The sequence below is a fragment of the Podarcis cretensis genome (genome assembly GCF_951804945.1).
Source record: "Podarcis cretensis genome assembly, chromosome: 11".
NCBI lineage: Eukaryota > Metazoa > Chordata > Lepidosauria > Squamata > Lacertidae > Podarcis > Podarcis cretensis.
In genome coordinates, this window is record NC_137180.1 from 6255038 (window position 1) to 6278696 (window position 23659).

A 23659-nucleotide genomic window follows, 5' to 3' on the forward strand; every position below is an offset into this window, starting at 1 on the left:
CATTCCTCCAATCTAACACCACCCCCTGACATGTACCATTTACACATGAAGTTGAAATAGATAATTATTAAGCATCCAAATATACAACAGTGGTCAGGCCAGAGGGGTAACACTCACCAAACCAATTTCTTTGGATTTCATGGAAGTAGAACTTCCGGATGAGGCAGTGGATGCTGGGCTGCTAGAGGCATCTTTCTTCAAGAGGCGGTTCTTGTCTATGCCGTTCTCACGTGGTGAATGAGCAGGACTTGCCCGTGGAGATGAAGGGTCCTGGGTGGTTTGCAGGCAAGACAAAGGCAATAGCAAGCACTGAATTAAAAAGTTCCTGATCCAGGGCTGCCTTCAGATGGCTTCTAAAAGCTGTATAGTTATTTAGCTCCTTGACATCTGATGGGAGGGTGTTCTACAAAGAGGACACCCCTACCGAGTAGGCCCTCTGTCTAATACCCTGTAGCTTCAAGAAGGACACTGACAAACTGGAACGTGTCCAGAGGAGGGCAACCAAAATGGTCAAAGGCCTGGAAACGATGCCTTATGAGGAACGGTTAAGGGAGCTGGGCATGTTTAGCCTGGAGAAGAGGAGGTTAAGGGGTGATATGATAGCCATGTTCAAATATATAAAAGGATGTCCCATAGAGGAGGGAGAAAGGTTGTTTTCTGCTGCTCCAGAGAAGCGGACACGGAGCAATGGTTCCGAACTACAAGAAAAAAGATTCCACCTAAACATTAGGAAGAACTTCCTGACAGTAAGAGCTGTTTGACAGTGGAATTTGCTGCCAAGGAGTGTGGTGGAGTCTCCTTCTTTGGAGGTCTTTAAGCAGAGGCTTGACAACCATATGTCAGGAGTGCTCTGATGGTGTTTCCTGCTTGGCAGGGGGTTGGACTTGATGGCCCTTGTGGTCTCTTCCAACTCTATGATTCTATGATTCTATGATTCTATGATTCACTTCTCGCAGTGAAGGAACCGCCAGAAGGCCTTCAGATTAAGAACTCCAAACCATCCATGACTTGTGGTGAAAGTATTCTGGCCTCTGCATGGAAAATCACTACTATTGTGCCTCACTCCCCTGTGCCTATCCAAGAGACCAGTGACCACAGGGAGGACTACTGTAGCTCAGATAGTCAACCAGAGATAAGCAAAAGCAATCCACAACTTTCAGAAACATGGTGCAGTGCCTTGGGGAAAAAACCCCACTTCCAATTATATACATTCCAGTGCAAAGGAACTTACCTCATTGGACACATCCACGACTAAGTTGTCGTCGCTTTTGTCCCCATCACTGTCCTAAATTTGAAAACAAAGTATTTGTTTTTGGTGAGTACACTTTACTACAGTATGTCTATTCACTTTAGCTGTAAAGGCCAAACATAAATACTGATCGAATACATTGTAAGCCCATGGCTTAAAAAATACAAATAGAGATATAGAGATATAAATAGATATAGAGAGAGAGTGGTTTTTTCCACACACAAAATGTTTAGGGGTACTCTCATTTTCCTACTCATATTGAAATACTGTCCCTCAGTGAGGCCAAACTTAGATTCACAAAATGTTTAGGGGTATGCGTACCCCTGCATCCCCCCAGAAAAAAGCACTGGATACAGAGAGAAAGAAGTGCATCTAGCATCTTCATTGTAGTTTCTGCTCTTCGCTGAGGGTGCCCCTCTTTAGCCAGCTTCTATTGTTCTGCTAATTTCTGTCCTTGGTGGTGCTGCTACTGGGGCTGCCTGGTTGGCACTGACCCATGACTTCAGCAGGTGGGGCTTTTCACAAATGGGGAACCACCAAGAGAAGGCTCTGTCATGGGTAGAGATGGGAAGGCCTGGGGGAAAAAACAGAAAAAGGGGGACGGGCACCAGGTTTTTTCCATTTTCCCCCAAAGCCTTTCCCCCCGGAAAATTTGGAAAAAATTATGTGTGGAATATTCAAACTATATCAAACTGCTTTTTTCAATTTTTCCAGAAAAAATGGCTTTTGGGAAAGAAGGGGGGGACATGGTTCCCTCCCCCAATTTTTCTGGTTTTTTCCAGGCCATCCCATCTCTACCCATGACAGAGCCTTCACATTGGTGGTTCCCCATTTGTGAAAAGCCCCGCCTGATGAAGATTATCTGTCTTCCACCTTATTTTTAAAATGTATTTATTTGATTTTGGTAAAGATACAAACAGTAGGCTTAAATGTAATGCATCATTTTTAAAGAAAGTACAATAAATCAATATCGCTGATGTGTGGACATGGTCATTGTAATAAGGTAATACAAAGAAATATATAGAAAGCAATACAGTTAGCCAAGATCTGTTAATGTTAACCATAAGTTAATATGCATTTGAAAAGATATAAAATTGTTTTCTTTATTGCATGCAATTTTTTAAAAGGTAGCATATATCACCAAAGTTGTCTGTTTCATTTCCTTTTCCAAATGCTTTCATCTTGTATGTTAACTTTTCCACTGGGGCACTGGACCACATTTCTTGATACCATACAGTGTCTCTCTCATTACTGACTTCCAAGAGAAATTTAAAAATATTCCTGTTTACCCAAGCACTTGATGACCATATGTTACTATTCCTGGCAACCTTGAAATCATTGGCTGATAAATGTGTTTTTTAAAACATTTTCAAATAATGTATTAATCTGTTGTTATAATATTTTATGATATCAATGTTTGTTGTTATTGGCTTCTTTGGGAAGATTATAAACTGAATTACTATTAGTAATCATTATTGTTCTGGGATGCTTTTATGTGGAATGATTTCACTTCTTTTCATAACTGTATAAACTGTTTTATTTGTTTTTAGTTGTATGAGTACATGATTGCAACCTTTCCTCGGACCTTATGGTGAATGACAGGTAAGAAATGAATGGATGGATGGATGGATGAATCATAACCAGATAAAGAGAGAACATCAATTTCTGTACAAAAATAAAAACATACCTGACAAATGTGCTAGATCAGGGGTGGCCAACTCCCAAGAGACTGTGATCTACTCACAGAGTTAAAAACTGGCAGTGATCTACCCCCTTTGGGGCGGTTCAGGTTAGTGATCTACCGGTAGTTCACAATCTACCTGTTGGATGTGCCTGTGCTAGATAATCTGATATACAAGGTGGCACCTAATCCCCACTCTCCCATGAGTCTCTTGCGTTTGCTCTTCACCTGTAGGTTATACCATTCTACTCTGTTTCTACTCTGGGAATCTCTCAAATGGTCTCCCATCCACAGAGCACACACTGCCAGACAGGCTTAGGTTTGGCAGCAGAACTACACTTCAGGCCTTATCTGGGCTAAAGATATCCTCTTGTTAGTATGGTTATCAAGGATCACAGAAGCAAGGTCATTCATTAACAAGAAAAAGCCCAGTTCAGACATAATGGCAGCCTTAATGACAGCACTCTTGGAATGATGAGAGCTGCAGGTATCCTGGCAACCTGACAGAATTCAGAGAAAAGGTGCTGAGAGAGCCAGAAGGTGGTGAGGAAAGGAAGGGAAAGAACCACAATTCATAACTAATAAGATCAAAGTCTTGACATCCCTTTATGTGAAGCAAAAGTTAGGCTGCCAGTGTTCGCTCCTTCACATACATGACCATATGAAGCCCAGCTATGAGTTCCTCCATACATGCACAGAATCTGAACCTAAGTTAATCATCGTTGACAGATTTACTTACATAGTGGCTCGAGTCCTTATCATCCACCTTTCTTTTTTTCATGTCATTGGAATAGTCAGGTCCATTCCTTCGTTTATCTGTGCTCCGCAGGCTATCCGGAACCAAGAGTGAGTTACTCTGTAAAGACAAACACAAGGTCATAGACATTTACCTTAAAGATTTCCTTGCACACATTTCCTAAGCTTGAAATAGGCACATGATACCCTTGCATTCATTTCCAGATAGCATTTTACTATTCAAGTACATTAATTGCATTTCCAGATAGTACTTTACAAACATAAAAACCTTAAAAGCAGATTCAGATACCCACAAAGCAGCTGTTTTAGGAAATAGGTTTGTGCAAGTCACCTGAATCAAAGAGCTTGTTATTATATATAGTCTTATTCGAATGCTTTTTATGGGGAGAAATTCAGGGGCTATTTACTCATGAAAAATATTTCAGCCAAGCATAAAGCATTTGTGCTTCTGAAAAGGAGTTTGTCTTAATCTCCTCTTAATTTACAGTCTGCCTTAAAATTTGCATTGCTAATAGTTAATATACTACTCCTCCTTTAAGTGAAAGCCTGTGGAAAGGAGCAGACAGCAGGAGTGCCAGCTCTATTTAGATCTCAGCTGAACAGTTAAGAATGGCTCCAGTTTGAGGGTCACCAACCTTTTTGGTGAACATTTGGAAACTGAAGAAAACCACAGGCATCAGGCACACGACATCAAAATATATTTTGTTGTCTACAACAGAGTGCTTCTTTCAAGCCTATTTTGGGCAGGGCAGGTGGAAGAGGAATTTGTAGATACCTGTGGCTGCCATGTTGTTCTAGATAAATAGAAATTTGATATGCCTGCATCTCTCTGTACTCAACAAAAAGATTTATGTAAGAAACTGGTATAACAAAGGTGGGGAACATGTGAACCTCCAGAGGACCTTCAGCTCCCAACACAGTTAGCTAGTATGGCCAATAGTCAAGGATGCTACGAGATGTAGTCCACCAGGATCTGGTGGTCCACAGGAGGCGTGGTTATTATTAAATTTGTGTACCACCCTTCATCTGAAGACCACAGGGCAGTTCACAACAGGTTCCCACCTTTCAACTATCAAGCCATACAAGAATATAATATGTCCTTCAGATTCACGAATCTTTCCTGTTTTATACTTTACTCCTATATCGCTTTGTTTTAAATATGCTGTACACCAATCAGGAATGTTTTGTATTTGCAGCTTATAAATTATTGTAAGTAAATAAGCAAATGTAAGCTTTAATCTGCTTGTGTGTCATCCTACTCAGAGCAGACACAGAGAAATTAATGGACTTGAGTCCAATTATTTCAGTGAGTCTGCTCGGAGTATAACTAATGTTGGATATCACCCATAAGAATCATAAACTGAAGAAACACAAAGCAGTACGAAGCGAAATGACCTTACTGCCTAACTGATAAAACACACAAATGGTTGGTCTCAGCCAATTTACTGCTTAGCACTTCTTTAAAATAACAATAACAAAAAACAAAACAAAAAACCCACTTCCAACATAAAACTCAGAATGTGAAAGGAAGGCCAAAATGCAAGAGCAAGAACTAATTGTTTCCACAATCTACAGGCTACTTTCTTTTAGATAATGCTAAGTACAAACTGTTGACCCAAAGGGGAAGAGAGGCATTTGAGATATTTCTGGGTCACATGATAATTTGACATGCCTCCAATTCTCATCTTCCCTCCAGCAAAAGCATTAAACATGTCACAATGGGTTCTTTTAAGTTCAGGATTAGCATATGCAAGAAGGGCAATTTGTTCAATGGTGTGTTAATGCCATGAACAATGCTGAATGAATGGTTGGTGGAGGGGGGAGAGAAGAGGGCTCTTTTCACAAAGACCTGACAAGCCTCATTTCTGAAAGTCATCTTTACAAGGAAGCATAATGCTAACATACTTTAACAAAAGGTATACAAAAAAAAAATTCTACCCGCACCACTACTTCAAAGAAAACTGTTATTCACATATTAATAATTACACCTGAAAGCAAAAAAAGGTAATATTACTAAGCGCTTCTCTCCCCCCCACCAACCCCCCCTGAAGACAACCACCCTAGGAGCTTTGTAGTCCTCATACACCAATTCTTAACAGCAAGGAGAAAAGAAAACAAGACAAACAAGGGCACCTAAAGCAATCTGAACTTTCTTCAGCACTCCAAGAATCACACTTTAAAAGCAAGCTTCAACCCCTTTTATTTCTGACTATTCAAGCTCAACACACACTAAGGATCTTACACAAAGCATATGGGAGGGTCTAATGAAATCAAGTAAAAAGCAGCTCACAGTCATGTCTTTACCGCAGTGTTCTGTGGCTGAAAAGGCAGGTTTGTAGGATCACTGAACTCATTAGCTTGAAATATACAAGGTTGGGTTTTTGTTTTCTACCCCCTGGGTGACTCAAGGAAACTAGGAAGGCTCAATGGAGAAACTGGGAGCAAATATTAAGTTCCCGTTTTGAAAGATCTTTTAATACCAAAACACAAACATCCACACATATACTTTACAGAACGTTGCTAGCAGACAGGTATGTTTGTTTGTGTATAAGAGAGAGAGAGAGAGAGGATATAAGACCCACCAAGTGTGTAGAGATCCATATTTCATGAATATTCACTGTCCCAAGACAGCATCTCAATATATTCCACCCAGCCTTCACCATTACAACTTAGTTCCAGCCCCCCCTAAAATTTCCTTCTCTGTTAAAATATCAATTCTTATTTGCAGGTGCTTATGCTTTGAACATCTTCCCCAAAATGTTTTTTTGTGCTGCCACCACTGGTTTCTTTAAACCTCAGATCTTTTCCCAAGTTTTCCATGAAGCATGTGGTTGAAATGGGCATTCTTATCACAAAGACTTGAAACCAATACCAAGTATGTTGAGGTGCATTTGTCCACCTCTGCCCTGGCTAAAACTGGAAATAAGTGGTCCCTTCTTTGGGGCCAATGTGTAAACTACCACCCTAAGCCCAAGAGATGACACTAAATTCATGTTGTGCCTAGAAAGCCAAGATCCCGCTGTTATTGGGAGTCATTTGTGATGACCTCAGAGGCATGTGGAGTGTTGAAAGAGTCTACACTGGGAAGGGTCCTGGGGGCACATGAGGGGCCCAAAATCCTCTTGGGAGGCCTGCGCCATTGGAGACATTTGCAAGCATCTGGTGGATGGAAAACCCTTGACAGACCTCCTAATCTAGCAAAACATCTTGCATTATAAAAGAATGAAGCAGCTCACCATTATCACAGGACAATAGAGCTGAAAGGGGACAAAGGGGACAACCCCCTGCTATGCAGGAATTACAACATTCATGCCAGAATTTTGCCTTGGGAAATATGGAATTTTCAGAATTTCAGAACTTTCCAGAGAAAAAGGCTGTACTTCATTGGGAAGTTTTATATTGGCAGGGCCTCAGGCTCAAGATTAGATTGAAGCTCCAATGACAGTGCTAACCATACTGAGCTAGATGGATCACTGGTATGACTCAGTCTAAGGCAGATTCCTATTTACATTACAACAGGACCCCAATGACTTCTCCACTGATACAGCTCTGATTTTTTCACTGCTTCACAGAAAACAAACGCTCTCAAAATGGCTGGCACTTTCTATTGATCTACAGTGCTTACCTTATGAAATTTTGCAAAGCACATTAATTTTTAATATCATGCACTGCAATTTATAATACTAAGTATGGTTTGAAATCAATTTGGCATTGGTTACAAGACCATTCTCATAATCAGCATTTGCACCAGCACTATCTGTTGTAATGTTATCATAGCAATGCTTCTATAATTCCATAAGTAGTACAATACTGTGATTGAAAAAGCGGGGGGAAGAGACCGGAAGGTTCTCTGCAAATCAAGTGTTATAGAAATGTACTGACAGGTGTGACCAAGAATAAAGCTTTTTCTGAGGTGCTGCTCCACGTATGGAATATTCTGCCTAGAACTATTTGCTTGCCACCTGTTTCACAGACTGATGCCAAGTGTTTTATTTTCCCTGAGTATTTGATTTGCACTTGTATTGTCACTGCTTCCCTTTTATTTCTGCATTTTACACTTTATGTTGGGAGTGTGTATTGAGATTTCTAATGTTTAGTGAGGAAGGGCCATAGCTCAGTGGCAGAACAGATGCTTTGCATGCAGAAGGTCCCAGTTGAATTCCCCAGCATCTCCAGATAGATAGACTCAGAGAGAACCATTGAGATTTGCCGCCATCAGTGCAGACAGTAGCGAGCAATTCACTCATTCTCAAGTAGTTTTACTATTTGTAAACTGCCTTGGGTGAGCAATAGGAAAAGCAGGATAGGAAGGCTTTGAGTAAGATTGGCAGCAACATCTAGATGACTACTGGATTTGCATGCCTGTATGCCTGCTGATCTTGTGTAGCCCCCTCCAGAGGCAATTTTCAAGGTTCTCAATCCTACACATGGTGGCAGCTGCAGACAATCAGCTGGCTATGAGCAGGCAGTAGACATGTGGGTGTTCTGAGCAGCTGCCATGCTGTTCTTGAAACTCCACCTCAAGTTTGCTTGTTTGTCGGTTGGTTATTTGAATTTATATACTGCCCTATACCTGGAGGGGAAGCAAGTCTCCCCCACAAAAAGAGACTTTAAATTTTAAAGACTGATAATGTTATGAAGATAGTAATTCTTTTTAAAATAAAGGTTTTGGTCACAGGCAGCAAATGGGAAGAGATGGAACAATTTTTGTAAGAGTCTACAAGAGAAGCTGCTTTTGTACGGAAACCTGAGGTACCAAGATGTCAAAATCCAGACCTTTTGCAGCAGCATCACCCAATTCTATCTTTTGAGATTAGGTTGTGTGCTTTCATGTAATCTTGCCAGTGTTATGGATACACACAATGGATCGTGACTCACTAGGATGTGAGATCATTCTCTGGAGTTTACCAAAGCAAATGAATACAGAAATGTTTCTGAAAAACAGACAATAAATCAACTCACACAGCAGTGATTTGTACACACCCTGAGCAAAATATAGAGCGGAGCAACAGAGCTAGCAATGGGGGTGGGGAGGGAGAAAAGGGGGGGGGGACACATACCCAAATATCACTTCTGACAGGCTCAGTGGTGATGTTCATTCAGAAGAAAGGAAATGTGTTTGCTAATTTTGCTATCTTTTTTATTGTGGGATGAATCTTATCTTGGAGGCAGAGTGGCAAAGATCTTCAGTTCCACTCAAGTTGCTAGTGGTTTGCAACACACTGAAGTGAGTAATGAGAATAAATACCATATTTTTCGCTCTATAACACGCACCCGACCATAACACGCACATAGTTTTTAGAGGAGGAAAATCCGTAGGCATGCCACCCGTAGGCATTCCCTCCATAACACGCACAGACATTTCCCCTTACTTTCTAGGAGGAAAAAAGTGAGTGTTATGGTGCAAAAAATACGGTAACAGAAAAAATGGGATGGGGGGGGGGACTGTTTCACTTAGGAACTTTATGCATTTCCTGCCAGAAGTACTTGCAGACTCACCAATACATTTGTCCAAAGTTATCCTCTATTCACTGTGGTATAACTACTGAAGCAGTGGTCAGGTAGAAATGAGCTAACAGTTCAAACTTCTGGCAATATAGAAGTGAAATGTGCATCGCCAAAGGAGGTCAATTGTGGGTAGGTTTTATCCCCACCCACCGTCATCAAGATGCCTTCAGTCCTAGATTGCATTTTGCCTTAACCCGAGGGTCAGGGCTCCCTCACAGCACAGCGGTTAGCAATGGAAGTGGCAGTCATATGTATTTCCCTATATAGTGGGTTACTTTCCTTAATAGTGCTGTACTTCCACAGGAAATAACTTTGCATACATACAACCCATATTTTTGTTGACAGGTTATGGAGTCTTGACCACATTTGAGTGTTTTTGGTTAAATCAGCAGCTAAACTACAGCAGTAATTATTAATATGGCTTGGTTGAGGTTTAATATTATTTATTTTGACCACTTTAGAATTCTAAAGGAGCACTGTACAAATCATTAAATGAAATTACGTAACTGTCAATTGCCTATGCTTCCAAAGCAAGCATCCTGATCCTTAGTATTTTCAAGAGTTTATTTTGTTGCAATTCTGCTTTAAGGAGTCTTGTGCACTTTGGTAGAAAGGTATGATGATAAAATTGATTGATATTATCTTCACCATCCCATTACAGCTGCCTTGCACCACTGATGTCTTTATATGTGATAGCAGCAAGACTTAGGCCTAACCTCCATACTTTAAATTCCACATTTCTGCTAAGTGAAAGCACAATGTGTCATATACTAACTGCGGATTTATACCTGTTATATTTACAACTATTTTGTAGTAAAAACACAATGAAACAAAACAAAATGGGGAGGGTTTCAACTCCAGTAGGTGACTGCTTCAGAAACACTTATTTTCCCCTATAGTGGAAAATCCCCAGTTTGAGAGCTTCACCCCTTTGCTCACAAATGCTGCCAATTTTTGCAGAAGTGTCCAAAGTTTAAAAATTCTGGGGTAGACAAAGCAGTATGATTGTTTCATTGAGTTATGCAATCTAAATTGATTGCATTTCTGTCAAATAATTGTTACCACCTTGCTAAGAGAAACGTGAAACCAGTTTGTTTCATCTTAATTTCAGTAGACTAGACATTTTAATTGAGGATAATCCCAGCTTTCATGGTCAGAACCCAATTTATCAGGGATTAAGAACATGAAGTCTACATTATTTATCCAGATTGGCCTAAGTGATTAAATCAATTTTTTGAGTAATTCCACCACCACTCCATTTTTTTGGTGCTGTTACTCAAAGATTCCTTTCTACTATAAATTCAAAGTGTAGCTTCTCCTTTGTTTGGGCCTACTCTGTTGAATGGGAATTACCATTAGTTTCAAGGGGTCTTACACATTAAGTTAGTCCTATTGCAAACAAGATGAATAATTTAATTACATCAAAACTCTTATTCTTTCAAGGAGCCTGGGGGTGGCCTTTGACCTCATTTTAACTGTGAGGTGTTTTAGGGTAAAAAGAACTTGCCCCAAACTTCCCACATGAGCTTCATGGGTTTGAATATGGGATTTCCACACCCAAACCCAGCGCTCTTGTAATTGCTATATCATACTAGCACTCAAAGATGCTAAGGCCCCTGTGGCTCTTCTGTCATCAAATTTAAATAGTTAAAACAGTGGGGAAAACTAAAAGGGAAATCTACACAAGGGAATGCAGATCCCACAATACTGTACTTTGTTCAGATGGATTTGCTTAGCTATACTCCCTTCTCCACTTGAGACCCTTTCTGGCCTGGGGAGCCAAATGAAGGCCTCTGAAGTATGGAAGGGAGTCAAACTGTAAATAAATTTATAAGAATGTGCATGTGTGCACACCCACGCTTGACTATAATTATGCTAAATATTAAGTAGAGGAAAATGTATGCTGATGAATGGCAAAATGGCAAAATGTTTGCACTCAGAATAACCAATATTTACTCATCATGAAATTCTAGCTCCTCTCTTTTCTCAAAGAGGAGCTCAGACTTGCCCCACAAATGCGTCTGTAAGAGTTACAGCCTTTCAATAGCTGCTAGTATTTGGCTATTTGTGAATGACAGATGAATGGGTGTTAATAAAGGTGGACACTGTTGCTTCAGCAAGTCATTCTTCAGCTTACTTGCAAGTTCCTTGCCTTAACAGTTTTAAGCACAGCAATTGTGCTGGGGAGGGGAGTGCTACAGTGTTGCACGCACAGAGAACTGAATACTAGGCCTCTAGTGACCAAGAGGCATCCAGGATCACTTCCAGACTACACTCCCAGGGGGAATGTGACCCCCTCCAAAGCAGGCAACTCACCAGTTATCTGGATTTGAGGTTTCAATCAGTTTGTTGGCCCTCATCCAGCCCACCACCAAGTCCAAACAGTGGTCCAGGGCTTCCACAACCCCTCTCAGTTCAGATGAACACCACCAGTGTACTGATCTAAGAATACTTACAATCACCTTTCTTAGAAAGGGGGCATTTGCAGTAAGGCCGTGGCTCAGTGGCATAGTTTTGGTATTAGAGATAGTGTCTAACATACAACCATCTTTAGGTTTCATTCCAGAAAGAGGTTTGACAGCCTTCTTTACAACGGATCCTGGAGAGGGCAGAAGACAAGTTGGTCTCTTTTTGGTGTTGGGCTGGCAATTAAGAGTAGTTGCTAAAGTAGGGTTGTTTATTGCCCGATTGTGTCTGCCTTTGGACATAGTCATGGTAAGATATTTTGGTTTTAAAAAAGGATGCACTGCCCCTGGGATTGAGCTAAAGGAGGGTTTAGGAGTTCCTGAGAAGAGACACACTTTTCTGCTAGTTCCATTAGAAGCTTATCAAGGAGGCCCTAAACAGGTGGGCACTGGATGAGGGGATCTAATGTTCCAACATCTGAGCCAAAGCAGCCTTGGCTAGTACATCGCTTGACATGACACAGGCTGAGAGTCTGCCATATAGGCAGCTATAAGAGAGATTACGAATAGGGTTAATCTTTTTATCCCCCTGAATTTGATCTCTAAGCTCATCCAGTCCTGGCAGAGTAGGAGCTTACGCCTGAAGCCTTAAGGGCTGTAGCTGAGGCATCAACATCTCTCTTCAATGTGTTTTCTAACTTGCAGTCAATGTGGTATTTATTATCTGCAGCAGTAAGGCAGGCTGCAGCATTAGACAAAGCCGCAACCACAGTATCTTCCCTGGGAGAAGAAAACAAGTCTTCTCTCTCATTAGAGAAGGGGTTGAAGCTTAAGAGAGATTCTGTTTACATTAAGAGACATAATTGGCTCCTGCCACTCATTTTTTAGTGCGTGTTCAAAGACAGCTTGTGGCAGCACCAGAAGATTCTTGGCATAAAGTAGACTTGATGTAGGATCAGGTGCTATTGTAGTCAACCCTGTTTTGAAGTGGAAAGAGGAAATAGTCAGGCCTGCTAGGGCTGCCATATTTTGAAGAGCGAAAAAGAGGACACATTTGCCAACTTCTGCTTTCAACTATGGATCACTATGACGACTCTACCCATGAAAAAGAGGACGTGTCCTGGGAAAAGAAGACATATGGCAACTCTCTGTAGAGGAGTCAAAAGTCTAGTGCTGCCTCAGCCAATGGAAGGGGTGCAGGTTTATAATAATAATGATAATAGTAGTAGTAGTAGTAATAATAATAATAATAATAATAATGGACCTCAGTGTCTGGGCAGAATGAAGGCCAGGAGAATGAGATATCATTTAGAGCAGCCTTCCCCAGCCCTTTCTCTTCTCCCCACCCCACCCCACATTTCCTGGACTACATCCCCCTACAGCATAGCTAATGGTCAGAAATAATGTAAAGTCCAAACATCTGTAGACTAAAGGCTGGAGAAGGCCATGCTAGAAAGTATACTCTTACATGGATGGAGGGCAATAGTAGAACCCCCATTTTCACCTCTGAGGCCCCAGCATAAAATGAACCCTCTAGGCTAGGCTTCCTCAACCTCAGCCCTCCAGATGTTGTTGGTCTACAACTCCCATGATCCCTAGCTAGCAGGACCAGTGGTCAGGGATGATGGGAATTACAGTCTCAAAACATCTGGAGGGCTGAGGTTGAGGAAGCCTGCTCTAGGCTAAAGTCCACAGTTATTTAATGAGTTTGTATGCTGCTTTTAAAGCAAAAAATTCTTGCCAAAGTGGTTTACAAAGCCACTTAAACATAAAAAAACAATTTAAAACCACAAAATATCATAAAACATCTCAAAATGTATTAAAAACTATTATGAAAAGTGAAAAGACCAACATATAACCAACAGATTTTTGCAATTATCAAAATCAGGAAATAAAATTGGGGAGTTCTGCAACTCAGAGCGACCTTGTGGCTGAAGGTAGTTGGACCTTAAGGCCTGTTTCAGACATGCAAAGTTTGGCGTTTGTCTGACATTGCATGCAATTGCAACCCACAATTGTAGGGCCACAGCTGAAATGGCAAGCACATGGAAGAGGGAAATCTTATTTCCTTTATAGGCAGGCATGTCTGTTGGGCTTCAGAAGCAGATAATAAAGGACAGGAATGTTGGTACTGTAAACCCCCAGCCCTCGAACTAATGAGGGGCAGTAGTTGATGATGAAGGGAAGGGTGTCAGTCATCATTTGATGCTGGTACAACTGGAGCATATTATCCTGAACAGATTGGGAGCCAAGCTTGCATGGAATCTCAGACTGTTAGGGGAAACAATTAAGAAGGTTCCATATTTCATCTTTGGCAGAGTTCATGGCTTGTAGGGCCATATTCAGATGCCACACTAAACCAAAGTCAGCAAAACAGAAATGAGCTGCAGAAATTCTCAGGTTCACATGCTATGCTTCTCCCTCCAATCTTTTCTTCCGATGCAGCTGCAAGGAGTTTAGACACAACCAATTTTACATAATCATTTATTTTTCTGTTGTCCAAACCAATGATTTGTTTGCCCAAACCAACTTTAAAAGATGAGTCACCAAAGTGGTTTGCTTAAACAAATTGTGGTTAATGGCAACCATGGTTTCAGATTTGGATGCAAAGCTAAACTGTGGTTAATAGAAAACTAACTAACTAACTAACTAACTAACTAACTAACTAACTAACTATTAATAGCCTGCCCATCTGGCTGGGTTTCCCCAGCTACTCTGGGTGGCTCCCAACAGAATATCAAAAACATGATAAAACACCAAACATGAAAAACTTCCCTAAACAGGGCTACCTTCAGGTGTCTTCTAAAAGTCAGGTAGTTGTTTATTTCCTTGACATCTGATGGGAGGGCATTCCACAGGGCAGGCGCCACTACCGAGAAGGCCCTCTGTCTTGTTCCCTGTAACCTCACATCTCGCAGTGAGGGAATCACCAGAAGGCCCTTGGAGATGGACCTCAGTGTCAGGCAGAACGATGGAGCTGGAGGTGCTCCTTCAGGTATACTGGGCCAAGGTTGTTTAGGTGAAAGTTCCCAACTCCTCCTTGCAGCTGCTCCAGGGGAAGTGAGAGGCTGTATGAGCCCAGGGTTCACTGCAGCTCATTCTCATTGTGCTAAATTATGTCTTGGTATGATGTACAGTAGCTGGTCCTGTTGTAGGGGGTTTCTACTAGGATTCCCCTCAATGCACCCAGAAATGTAGTTAGTTCCTAGCCAGATAGGAAAAAAGTACTCCAGCAGTTTGACAGTCCAGGTCCTGCAATGATTCTTACTGTCCACTATAATATATACTTGCAACTAAATCAGGAAAACCCACCTCCTCTCTTTTTCAGGAACAGCTCCAAAAGTGTGATGGCAGGAAGAGTAAATCAGCATACTTACAGTGGAATAAAATGTCTGTCATGCAGAGATGAACACCAAGGTAATATTTGAGGTATTATTAGAGAATACAGAGTACATTTGCTTTACATTCTCCAATTAAGCAGAGTTTATTTGTTTTTTTGCTCACACTTGTGAGCATAACCCTTCTTTATTGCTGAAGCAATCTGATTCCCATTCCAATATACTTTTTAAAATGGCAAGAAATAATGTATTTGGTTGAATTCAAAGTGTCCTTCCACGTGTGGGTGGAGGAACTGTGTTACACCCTGTGCTAGAGTTCTGTAGAAGAGAAGAAACTAAATCCAAGATTTAGTTTTTTTCTGCCTGCGCAAACGCTCGTGGAAGCACAGAACTTCTAAGTAACCAACTAATATAGGACACTGCAAGCTCTTCCACTAGAGCTTCGTTCATCAGTTGCTAATGGTGCTAGCAAATATTTCACTGACTTCTTTCCCAGACTGTTCTGGGAAAGAACAGTCCTTTGGAATAGCTTTTTGGGGGAAAGAAACAGCAGGGGGAATAGAGAAACTGGACCAATCATTCACCCTGCCTGCTGGTGGGACTCAGAATCCAGGCTATGTTTTATAGGACACACTTATGAAGGATTAAAAAGTGACCCCTTTAATATACAGTGAAGAGGTATTACGATTTGAAGAAGCTAGTGTAAGTGGGAGAAGAAAAAGTAAAAGGACTGAAATTAGATCCTAAACTTCTATGACAGGGGTCAGCAAACTTTTTCAGGAGGCGTCTGCTCCACTGTCCCTCAGACCTTGTGGGGGGCCGGACCCACCCTCTCCCAAAGGAACCCCAAACCCACCCCTGCCACCACTCACGCTGCCGCTGCCTTGCCTTCGGCAGCAATGGTGTCATCCTCTGTATTGGCGGGGAACAGGGTCCATGCCACTGGCCTGGGTGGTGGAGACATCAGGCCTTAGTTTGCTGACCCCTGCTCTATGACATGCACTGCCCACAAATGAAGGTAAGCATCTCACAGCTAGGAGAGGAAGTTGGAGAAGAGTTCTGACATCAGTGTTGTGTCTGAGCAGCTGAAACATACAAGTAGACTAGAGGACAGCGCAACGTACACTGAGGGTGATAAGTAAAATAAGAATGTACAGTCATACCTTGGGTTACAGATGCTTCAGGTTGTGTTTTTTCGGGTTAGGTAAAGGTATCCCTGACCGTTAAGTCCAGTTGTGACCAACTCTGGGGTTGTGGCGCTCATCTCGCTTTATTGGCCGAGGGAGCTTCCGGGTCATGTGGCCAGCAGGACTAAGCCACTTCTGACAAACCAGAGCAGCGCACGGAAACGCCGTTTACCTTCCCGTCGGAGTGGTACCTATTTATCTACTTGCACTTTGACGTGCTTTCAAACTGCTAGGTGGGCAGGAGCAGGGACTGAGCAACAGGAGCTCACCCCGTCGCGGGGATTCGAACCGCCAACCTTCTGATTGGCAAGTCTTAGCTCTGTGGTTTAACCCACAGCACCACCCGTGTTACGGACTGCCAAAACCCGGAAGTACCGGAACGGATTACTTCCGGGTTTCGGCAGTCGCATGTGCGCAGAAGCGCCGAATCGCAACCCGTGTATGTGCAGGTGTGCCACTGCGGGTTGCAAACATGCGTCCCGCATGGATCACGTTCGCAACCCAAGCATCCACTATACTGCAAAGGATTTTTTTTTTTTTTAACCAAAAACGAGCAGCAGTTTATTTCAACTGCAAATGAAACACAGTACCCTCTACAATTTCACAGGGATAGACGTGCTTCTGGGATGCGTTCTGACCATGTGACAATGCTCCCTCGCCTCTTGCACACAGTCTCTTGCACTCTTGATCTAGCCCTACTATTGTGGGCAACATATTTGCTCTTCCACCTTTGCCCAAGGCTTTGAAGCAAATTGCATGAATCTTTAGATGGCTCAATGAAACACATGGGAAGGTTAAAGCAACCCAGTTATATTTCTTGGGGAATGTAACGAACTAAAGATGACCTCACAACTTTGGCAGATATCCCAAATGACTTCTCAAGACTTCCAAGTCATAAGCAACCCCAACAGAATTTGTACTTCTAATACTCTAATGCACTTTTGAAGTTCCTGCACTCTAGTGTGGAATAAACTGGAAAAATATGAGAGGGGATTAGAAAGACATTCCTTTCACATCTTATAAAACAGTTTCGAATGTGTGAAAACCCTGGAAAATCCAGTTTCAAGGGACACCCCAAAATCAAATAAAAATTTATTTTAAAAAATGCTATCTACTGATTGTAGTACAGATATTCTGCACGACAGACATATTGTCTAGATTAGGTGTATACATGGCCAAAGAATCATGGTGGCCCCTGATACCAACAAAAAAGTTCTCTGATGAACCATGTGAGGGTGAGTAAGTGGTTTTTAAAATCAATAGAACACTTTTTTGAAAAGCCTAAGAGTGACACTAGCAATACATTCCAAGTACAAGACAGATTAGATGGGAAATGTCTGATATACTAATCACAAAAGGAAGGGCAGATTAGATATGAAACATCTGATATGCTAATCAGATACTTAACACATATGTATATGAAAACAAAGTTAGAAAAACTACAAATCCCTGGTATGGCTAATGTGCAAGTTTTTAATCTCACCTGTTTTCACAAGTACACACATATGTAATGCAATTAATGCAGGCTTGAGCAGTTGCTATCCAAAACCAGATTAGTTTGTAGGGATATTATCAGAGCAGCTACAAAAGCTGTTCAATAGAAATTTTATTTTTATTTTTATTATTCCAACAAAGCACTGCAGTATTCATACCACAGACACTATGCCCATTATCTAAACTAGGAGAGATGTAGCAAGTAAGCCCTACAGGGAAGAAAATGTGAATATCTGGCTATCAACTACTGTAGTAACTGGAAAATGTTAATGTTAGCAGGAATATTGGTACTTACTGTGCCCGCATCTCTGTCTGTTCCCGTAGTAACCAAGAAATGCACAGACATGCCCGTTCAGACACAGAGGCAAGAACAGAAATAAAAAAGGGGGGAAAATTAGAACACAAGCCGCGAACAGTTTTAAAATGGCTTTTATTTATATAAGTCATTGCACATTCCTAATACAGTGATTTCCTGAAAATTACATTTTGTAAACATGATTTACAGTTTAACCATACACAAAGCCTAGTTCTTTCCATGACAGAATAAATTACTTTTTTCTTTTTCAAAAATTATTCAAGTGCAATTTTGCCCAATATTTAAAAGCGTCCTAAACAAACCTACAAAACAGTTTTAATGCTCTAAAACTTTCATTTCAACACATTCACCTCAAAATTTGACTCCGTCATTTGCCCACCCTCCCCAGGACTCTTCCCATTAAAGATCACTTTCTTTAATCAAAAAAGATAAAATTACCCATTTATTCTGTTTTAACAATTTTCCACAATATTGTGCGGACCACTGAGGTTACAACTAAGCATCTGTCAGGTTGTCAAAATGTCCTGCACTTCATAAAAGCAAGGGATCCTTAGCGATCTCCCAGCTTCAAAGACTGAAAACTTCAAGCTGAATTTTGCTCCAGTGGTATAAATGCAGAGTGCCATTCTTAAACGTTTGGCAACCAGTTTGCTCTCGGCTTTCGCTCAACATAAGCGCAATTTCTTTAGAGATGCCTGCCATTTGCAGCATCTGGCAATGTCCTAATCAGGCTTTCCATGCCTCTCACCTCTGTGGTGGTCTGCATCATGGTGTTTCTTGTCATCTTTTATTGCCAAGTGAGACTGCCCACCTAGAGCACTGGAGAGGGCAAGGAGGCCAGCGCTGCTCCCAAGCGGAGGAATTCCAGGAGGCTGAAGTCCTGATGGGTGAGGGGTTAGAGGCACTGGGGGTCCATGGCCGTGTGAGAGGTGTTGAGCCTGCAACTGCTGTTGCTGTTATTTGTGGGGTATTTCCAGGGAGAAGCAGCAGCACGTAGACCATTTGGAGGGATGAAAGAAAAGGAGAACTGGTTAGCCAACTGAACTCATTGCTACTTCCAGTTTTCAAAACCCACACTACTCCAACCTGCTCCAAATAATCACCCCATACCAGGTTTCACAACCGCTAGAATATTTCCTCAGATATCGATCCTCCTTTGTATTACAGAACTGAGCCCTGTAATTTAATCTACAACCTGACTAACAGGAGATTTGTGCAGTCTAGACTCTTGAAGACATCTGGCACCACTCCAAATCCACCCCCGTATTAACAAAATTAGTGCAGGCAAAACTATACAGTTTGCACACATTCCTCCGACTCAACCCAAAAAACTAATTTCCACTACTACTGTGTTGCGTGATTAATTTTTTAAAAGTGGTGACTTGGAAGGTCTGGTCTAAAATAAGGCTCCACCGCAGCTTCCACTAGGAGTATTTCCTGTGCAAAACAGATCAGCTGGGAGTGTTACCTTCCAAATGCATTTCGGCACCCAGCATTTATAGATGTTCCCTATTGCTCCTCTTCCTCCCACCCACACTTATAAACTAACTCCTGCATTAAATACTTGACAGGACAGATGGTTGGTCTGAATGAAAAGTTCACTTTGATTACTGTTATCCTCAGTACGTTACATCTGAGATTTACTTGGAAATATTCTAAACCTTGCAGCTTAGTCTACTTGAAGGCTGATCCAAATCCTCTCATTTCTAAAATGTGATAAAATTACTTATGTTTGTAAGTTCTCTAATGCAAGCAGATATTCCCCAAAGCTGAGAGCACTACCAGGTCCTGTGTTGGACACATCCTGTGGCACCAACATACCAATCTCCAACTGCCCCCTTCATTTCAGGTTAGCAGTTACAATTTGATTTAAAAAGCAAAATGGTTGCAACAGTCTATTATAAGTCTAAACAGGAGTACAGTATCAAGTTTAAGAGGAACTTGAACCTGGAGAATATAGAAGAAATATTTTCCCTCTTTTCTATGTACCTTAGATCAAGAATTTCAGATGAACAGGCCTAATTTTCCATTTTATTTCTCATTTAAAATTTGAAGATGGGGCATTTGGACAGCTAATGATATTTAGGACTTAAGAGAGCTCGGTTTATAAAAACACCGAGCAATCAAAGACTCATTAGGTGGCTTTGGACAAGTCATGAACTCAGCTACAGTCCCCTCCATCATTAAAAAGCTAGGCAAGAGTTATTGCAAGGACAAGCATTTCATATTACAACTGCTGTAAAAAGGATATTTACAACAATATTTCTTAGTGAGAATCCTAAATGCATTCTAACAAGGCACAGCATGCTAAACACTAGATATACTAGCATACATGTTTCAACAAGCCCATTTCATAACCCATAGTTTATAGCTGGCTGCATTTGAAACTGGCCAGTGTTTGTGACAAACCATAACCGCATGCAGAAGCAAGAGCAAAATGTCCGGGACTTTTAGGTTGACTGCCTTAAAAAAGCTCAACAACCTTTGAATTTGACTTCTAGAAATATGGCAAGCCTGCTGATATGGGCACCAAGCCAAGGGGATGCAAAATATTAAATAAATAAGGAATTATTGTGAAAATAATATTGGGGGGGCACCAAATTTTGTCCGCACTCAGAAAGCCATTACCAAGTCCGCCCCTGCGCTTGCGCACACTAATCCGTAGTTTATCATTACGTGTAAGTGAACCAAACAAGCACACACAATAGATTTCTCTTTTCATTAAGAGAAAATGTGTGTAAGAACATAGGAAACTGCCTTTTGCTGCAGTTGGATTAGCCCATTTAGCTTAGTATTGCCCACTCTGGCTGGCAACAGCTCTCCAGAGTCTCAGGCTTTGCGAACTCTTTTCCATCACCTATCATTTGATCTTTTTCCATTGGAGATTCCAGAGGCTGAACAAGAGACCTTCTGAATGCAAAACATCTTCTCTAACAATGAGCTCCGTCTCCCTTCTCCCCACCCCTCCAGCATTCCATCTTAAAACCTGGGTCCATTTTTTCCTCATTATCAAGGATGTTAATAGGTAGTGCTCTTCTCCCATTTAGTCTTCAAATTTAACATTGTGCCTACAGCAACTGCAATGCTGCAAGTTCATCATTAAATAGAAAGATGCGAGTAATGAAAAGGGGAGTGGAATGATGCCTTAAATGAGGTACACACTTGTCAAGAAGCAGAGCGCAACCATGGCTAAGGACTGCATTACTTCCTCATATACACCGTATTTTTCGCTCTATAAGACGCACCAGACCACAAGATGCACCTAGTTTTTGGAGAAGGAAAACAAGAAAAAAATATTCTGAATCTCAGAAGCCAGAACAGCAAGAGGGATCGCTGCGCAGTGAAAGCAGCAATCCCTCTTGCTGTTCTGGCTTCTGTGATAGCCGCGCAGCCTGCATTCGCTCCATAAGACGCACACACATTTCCCCTTACTTTTTAGGAGGGAAAAAGTGAGTCTTATAGAGCAAAAAATACGGTATTTTTTGGCAGTGCTAGTCTTCCCTAGCTAGCACTCCCTTGCCCATCTTCCCTAGCTAACAGGACCAGTGGTCAGGAATAATGGGAAGTGTAGTCCCAAAACATCTGGAGGGCCAAGTTTGGCCATGCCTGATATACACTTTTACACTGGGGTTGAAACATTTAAATGGAACTAATTTGATTAACTGGTTGGTCTACAAACACGACAGGCTCTTGTAAAAATGTTGGTTGCAGATGGCATCTTCCTACGAGGCATGCCTCTTTTTTTCAAACGAAGGAGAGACTGCCTCTGTGATGAAGCATGGATAAATCTAAAAGGCGAAATGTACTTCTTTTTCATAGCCATTATTCATTTTTTTTACAGAGCCAAAAGTCATTCAATTAAGATTCACATGATTAAGTTACATTTATAAAATAAAATAAAATTGGGACATACACTTAGTTTATATGCAACTACAGACTTGTCAGGTTTGAGTTAGGGTTGGTAAGTGGGATAGGCAAGGAAGTGGAACTGCAAAATTCTCACACACATTTCAGTCTCCTGGTCCCTCCTCTAGAGTCATTGTTGCAGGTAAAGCAACAGGTGGGGTGCAGATTTGCTTTTCCAAACAAAGCCCAATTCCAGACAAGGAGCAAAGATAGTGTGTGTGTGTGTGTGAATAATGCCTTCCTTTAAATTTTCAAGCTTAACAGTTACCTTTAAGTTACATTTCAGAGATCACCAGCTACAACTACTAAAGTGAAACACAATTTTAGCCATGACAGGCTTCCAACCAGAAAAACCAAAGAGGGATCACGTAACCTAGACTGTTAATGGGTCTCTCCTCTGTGGCTGTCACCACTGACAGACAACAGACACAGCCTGAAGGGTCTCGGTATACCAGTTCATTTGGCTAGAATTAAGAAACAGTAACTAAGTTATACATTCATAACTAAATGTTTGCTTTTTACTGCATTGGAACCAGAATGACTCTTAGTCGGGCAGGGCTTAAGTCTTCAGGGAATCTCCCCCCCCCCAAAAAAAAAAAGTTCTCTTCTGTGGGAAAAAGGATAGGAAAATCAAGGAAGGAAACCAGCACTTCACCGTACATGTTGTCAAGTATGTTTAGCAAACCAGATTTACAAAATTTACAACAAATGCATCTGAAACTTTCATTTCTTGGGAAAAGGGCTGGAACAGGGAATAGGAACACAGCACCATATGTTTGAAAACAAATTAGGAAATACTTGGGAACGAGGGTGGAATGGAAACTCTGGTGCAAAATGCGTGGCAGGCTTTTTAGCTGCCTGGATGAATTTCTCATGTGTCTGTACTCCAGTCCAAAAATCTGCCTGGTAAAGTACTTCACAACTTTTTCTTTTAAAAAAGCTCACACTCACATCATCCCATCATGAGGTACAGCTTTATCTGTGATGTGATAAACATAGGTCCACATTTAAAGGGGGATAAGGGGTAACAGCAGAGTATTCCCCCCCCCAGAAATACACTAAATTCAGGTTTTTTGCATACTTCAGAAATGTAGTTCCCCCAAAAGACATCATATATTTTGTTCTGAGTCTCAGCCAATGGAAGCCTCCTTATATACACTAAAGATTTAATCTCTTGTTCCATCTATCCCCTAACAGAAGCTTGTTATCTTCCCATACCCTCAACCAACCCCACCCCAACCCTAATACAGCACTCAACACTAAACACACAGTGCAGACAATTCCAAAAACCATGCAAGGCTAAGCTGTTCTAGAATTACACTTTTGAATTCACTTCTCTTTGCGCCCACATTTCTATTTTACAACAAAAACATGCATCCTAGTTATTTATAGGCTTTCTAAAGATTAACTACATGCTCATAATAAACCCTCAAGAGGTTAACCTCATCCCCTTAAGCTTCACACACTACAATCTCAGAGATAGCTGGCAACCACAGCCAAGCAGAGGAAAAATAATCCAGCATCTTGCTAATCCTTTAGTCAATCACCTCATGCAATGATGGAAAGCCCTTTGGAGGCTGACAACTCAATCTGTCTCACAAGTGCTGTCAGTCCAAGAGATACATTTCACAGAACCATTAGCAGCACACCTCAGAGAGAAGGAGGAGGGAGGAAACCCAACACCTCGCAAGTATTAAATTCTTTCTGAACAAGCTAAACTGAAAACACTCTCATAGGCTGCCTGTTTCTTGTGAGTGTTGCATGCTGCACTCTTAGGTATGTTTCTATAATTCATCAAGGTGGCAGTATATTTTAAACA

At 41.4% G+C, this 23659-nt stretch overlaps 1 protein-coding gene and 1 long non-coding RNA gene across 3 annotated transcripts in view; one reads left to right on the forward strand and one right to left on the reverse strand.

Annotated features, from left to right (window-relative positions):
* Positions 1–23659, forward strand: part of LOC307227095 — a 684774-nt gene that overhangs the window by 399391 nt on the left and 261724 nt on the right. The window lies entirely within an intron of this gene.
* The window catches only part of LOC307227004 (transducin-like enhancer protein 1), a 74965-nt gene that overhangs the window by 23073 nt on the left and 28233 nt on the right, over positions 1–23659 (reverse strand). For both annotated transcript variants that reach the window (XM_079996073.1, XM_079996072.1), the window contains exons 7-11: positions 18683–18887; positions 17914–17930; positions 3670–3786; positions 1232–1285; positions 118–270 (exon numbers count right to left, since the gene is read on the reverse strand). In XM_079996073.1, the coding sequence (XP_079852199.1) occupies positions 118–270; positions 1232–1285; positions 3670–3786; positions 17914–17930; positions 18683–18887 (546 nt within the window). The remainder of the gene's footprint in view (positions 1–117; positions 271–1231; positions 1286–3669; positions 3787–17913; positions 17931–18682; positions 18888–23659) is intronic.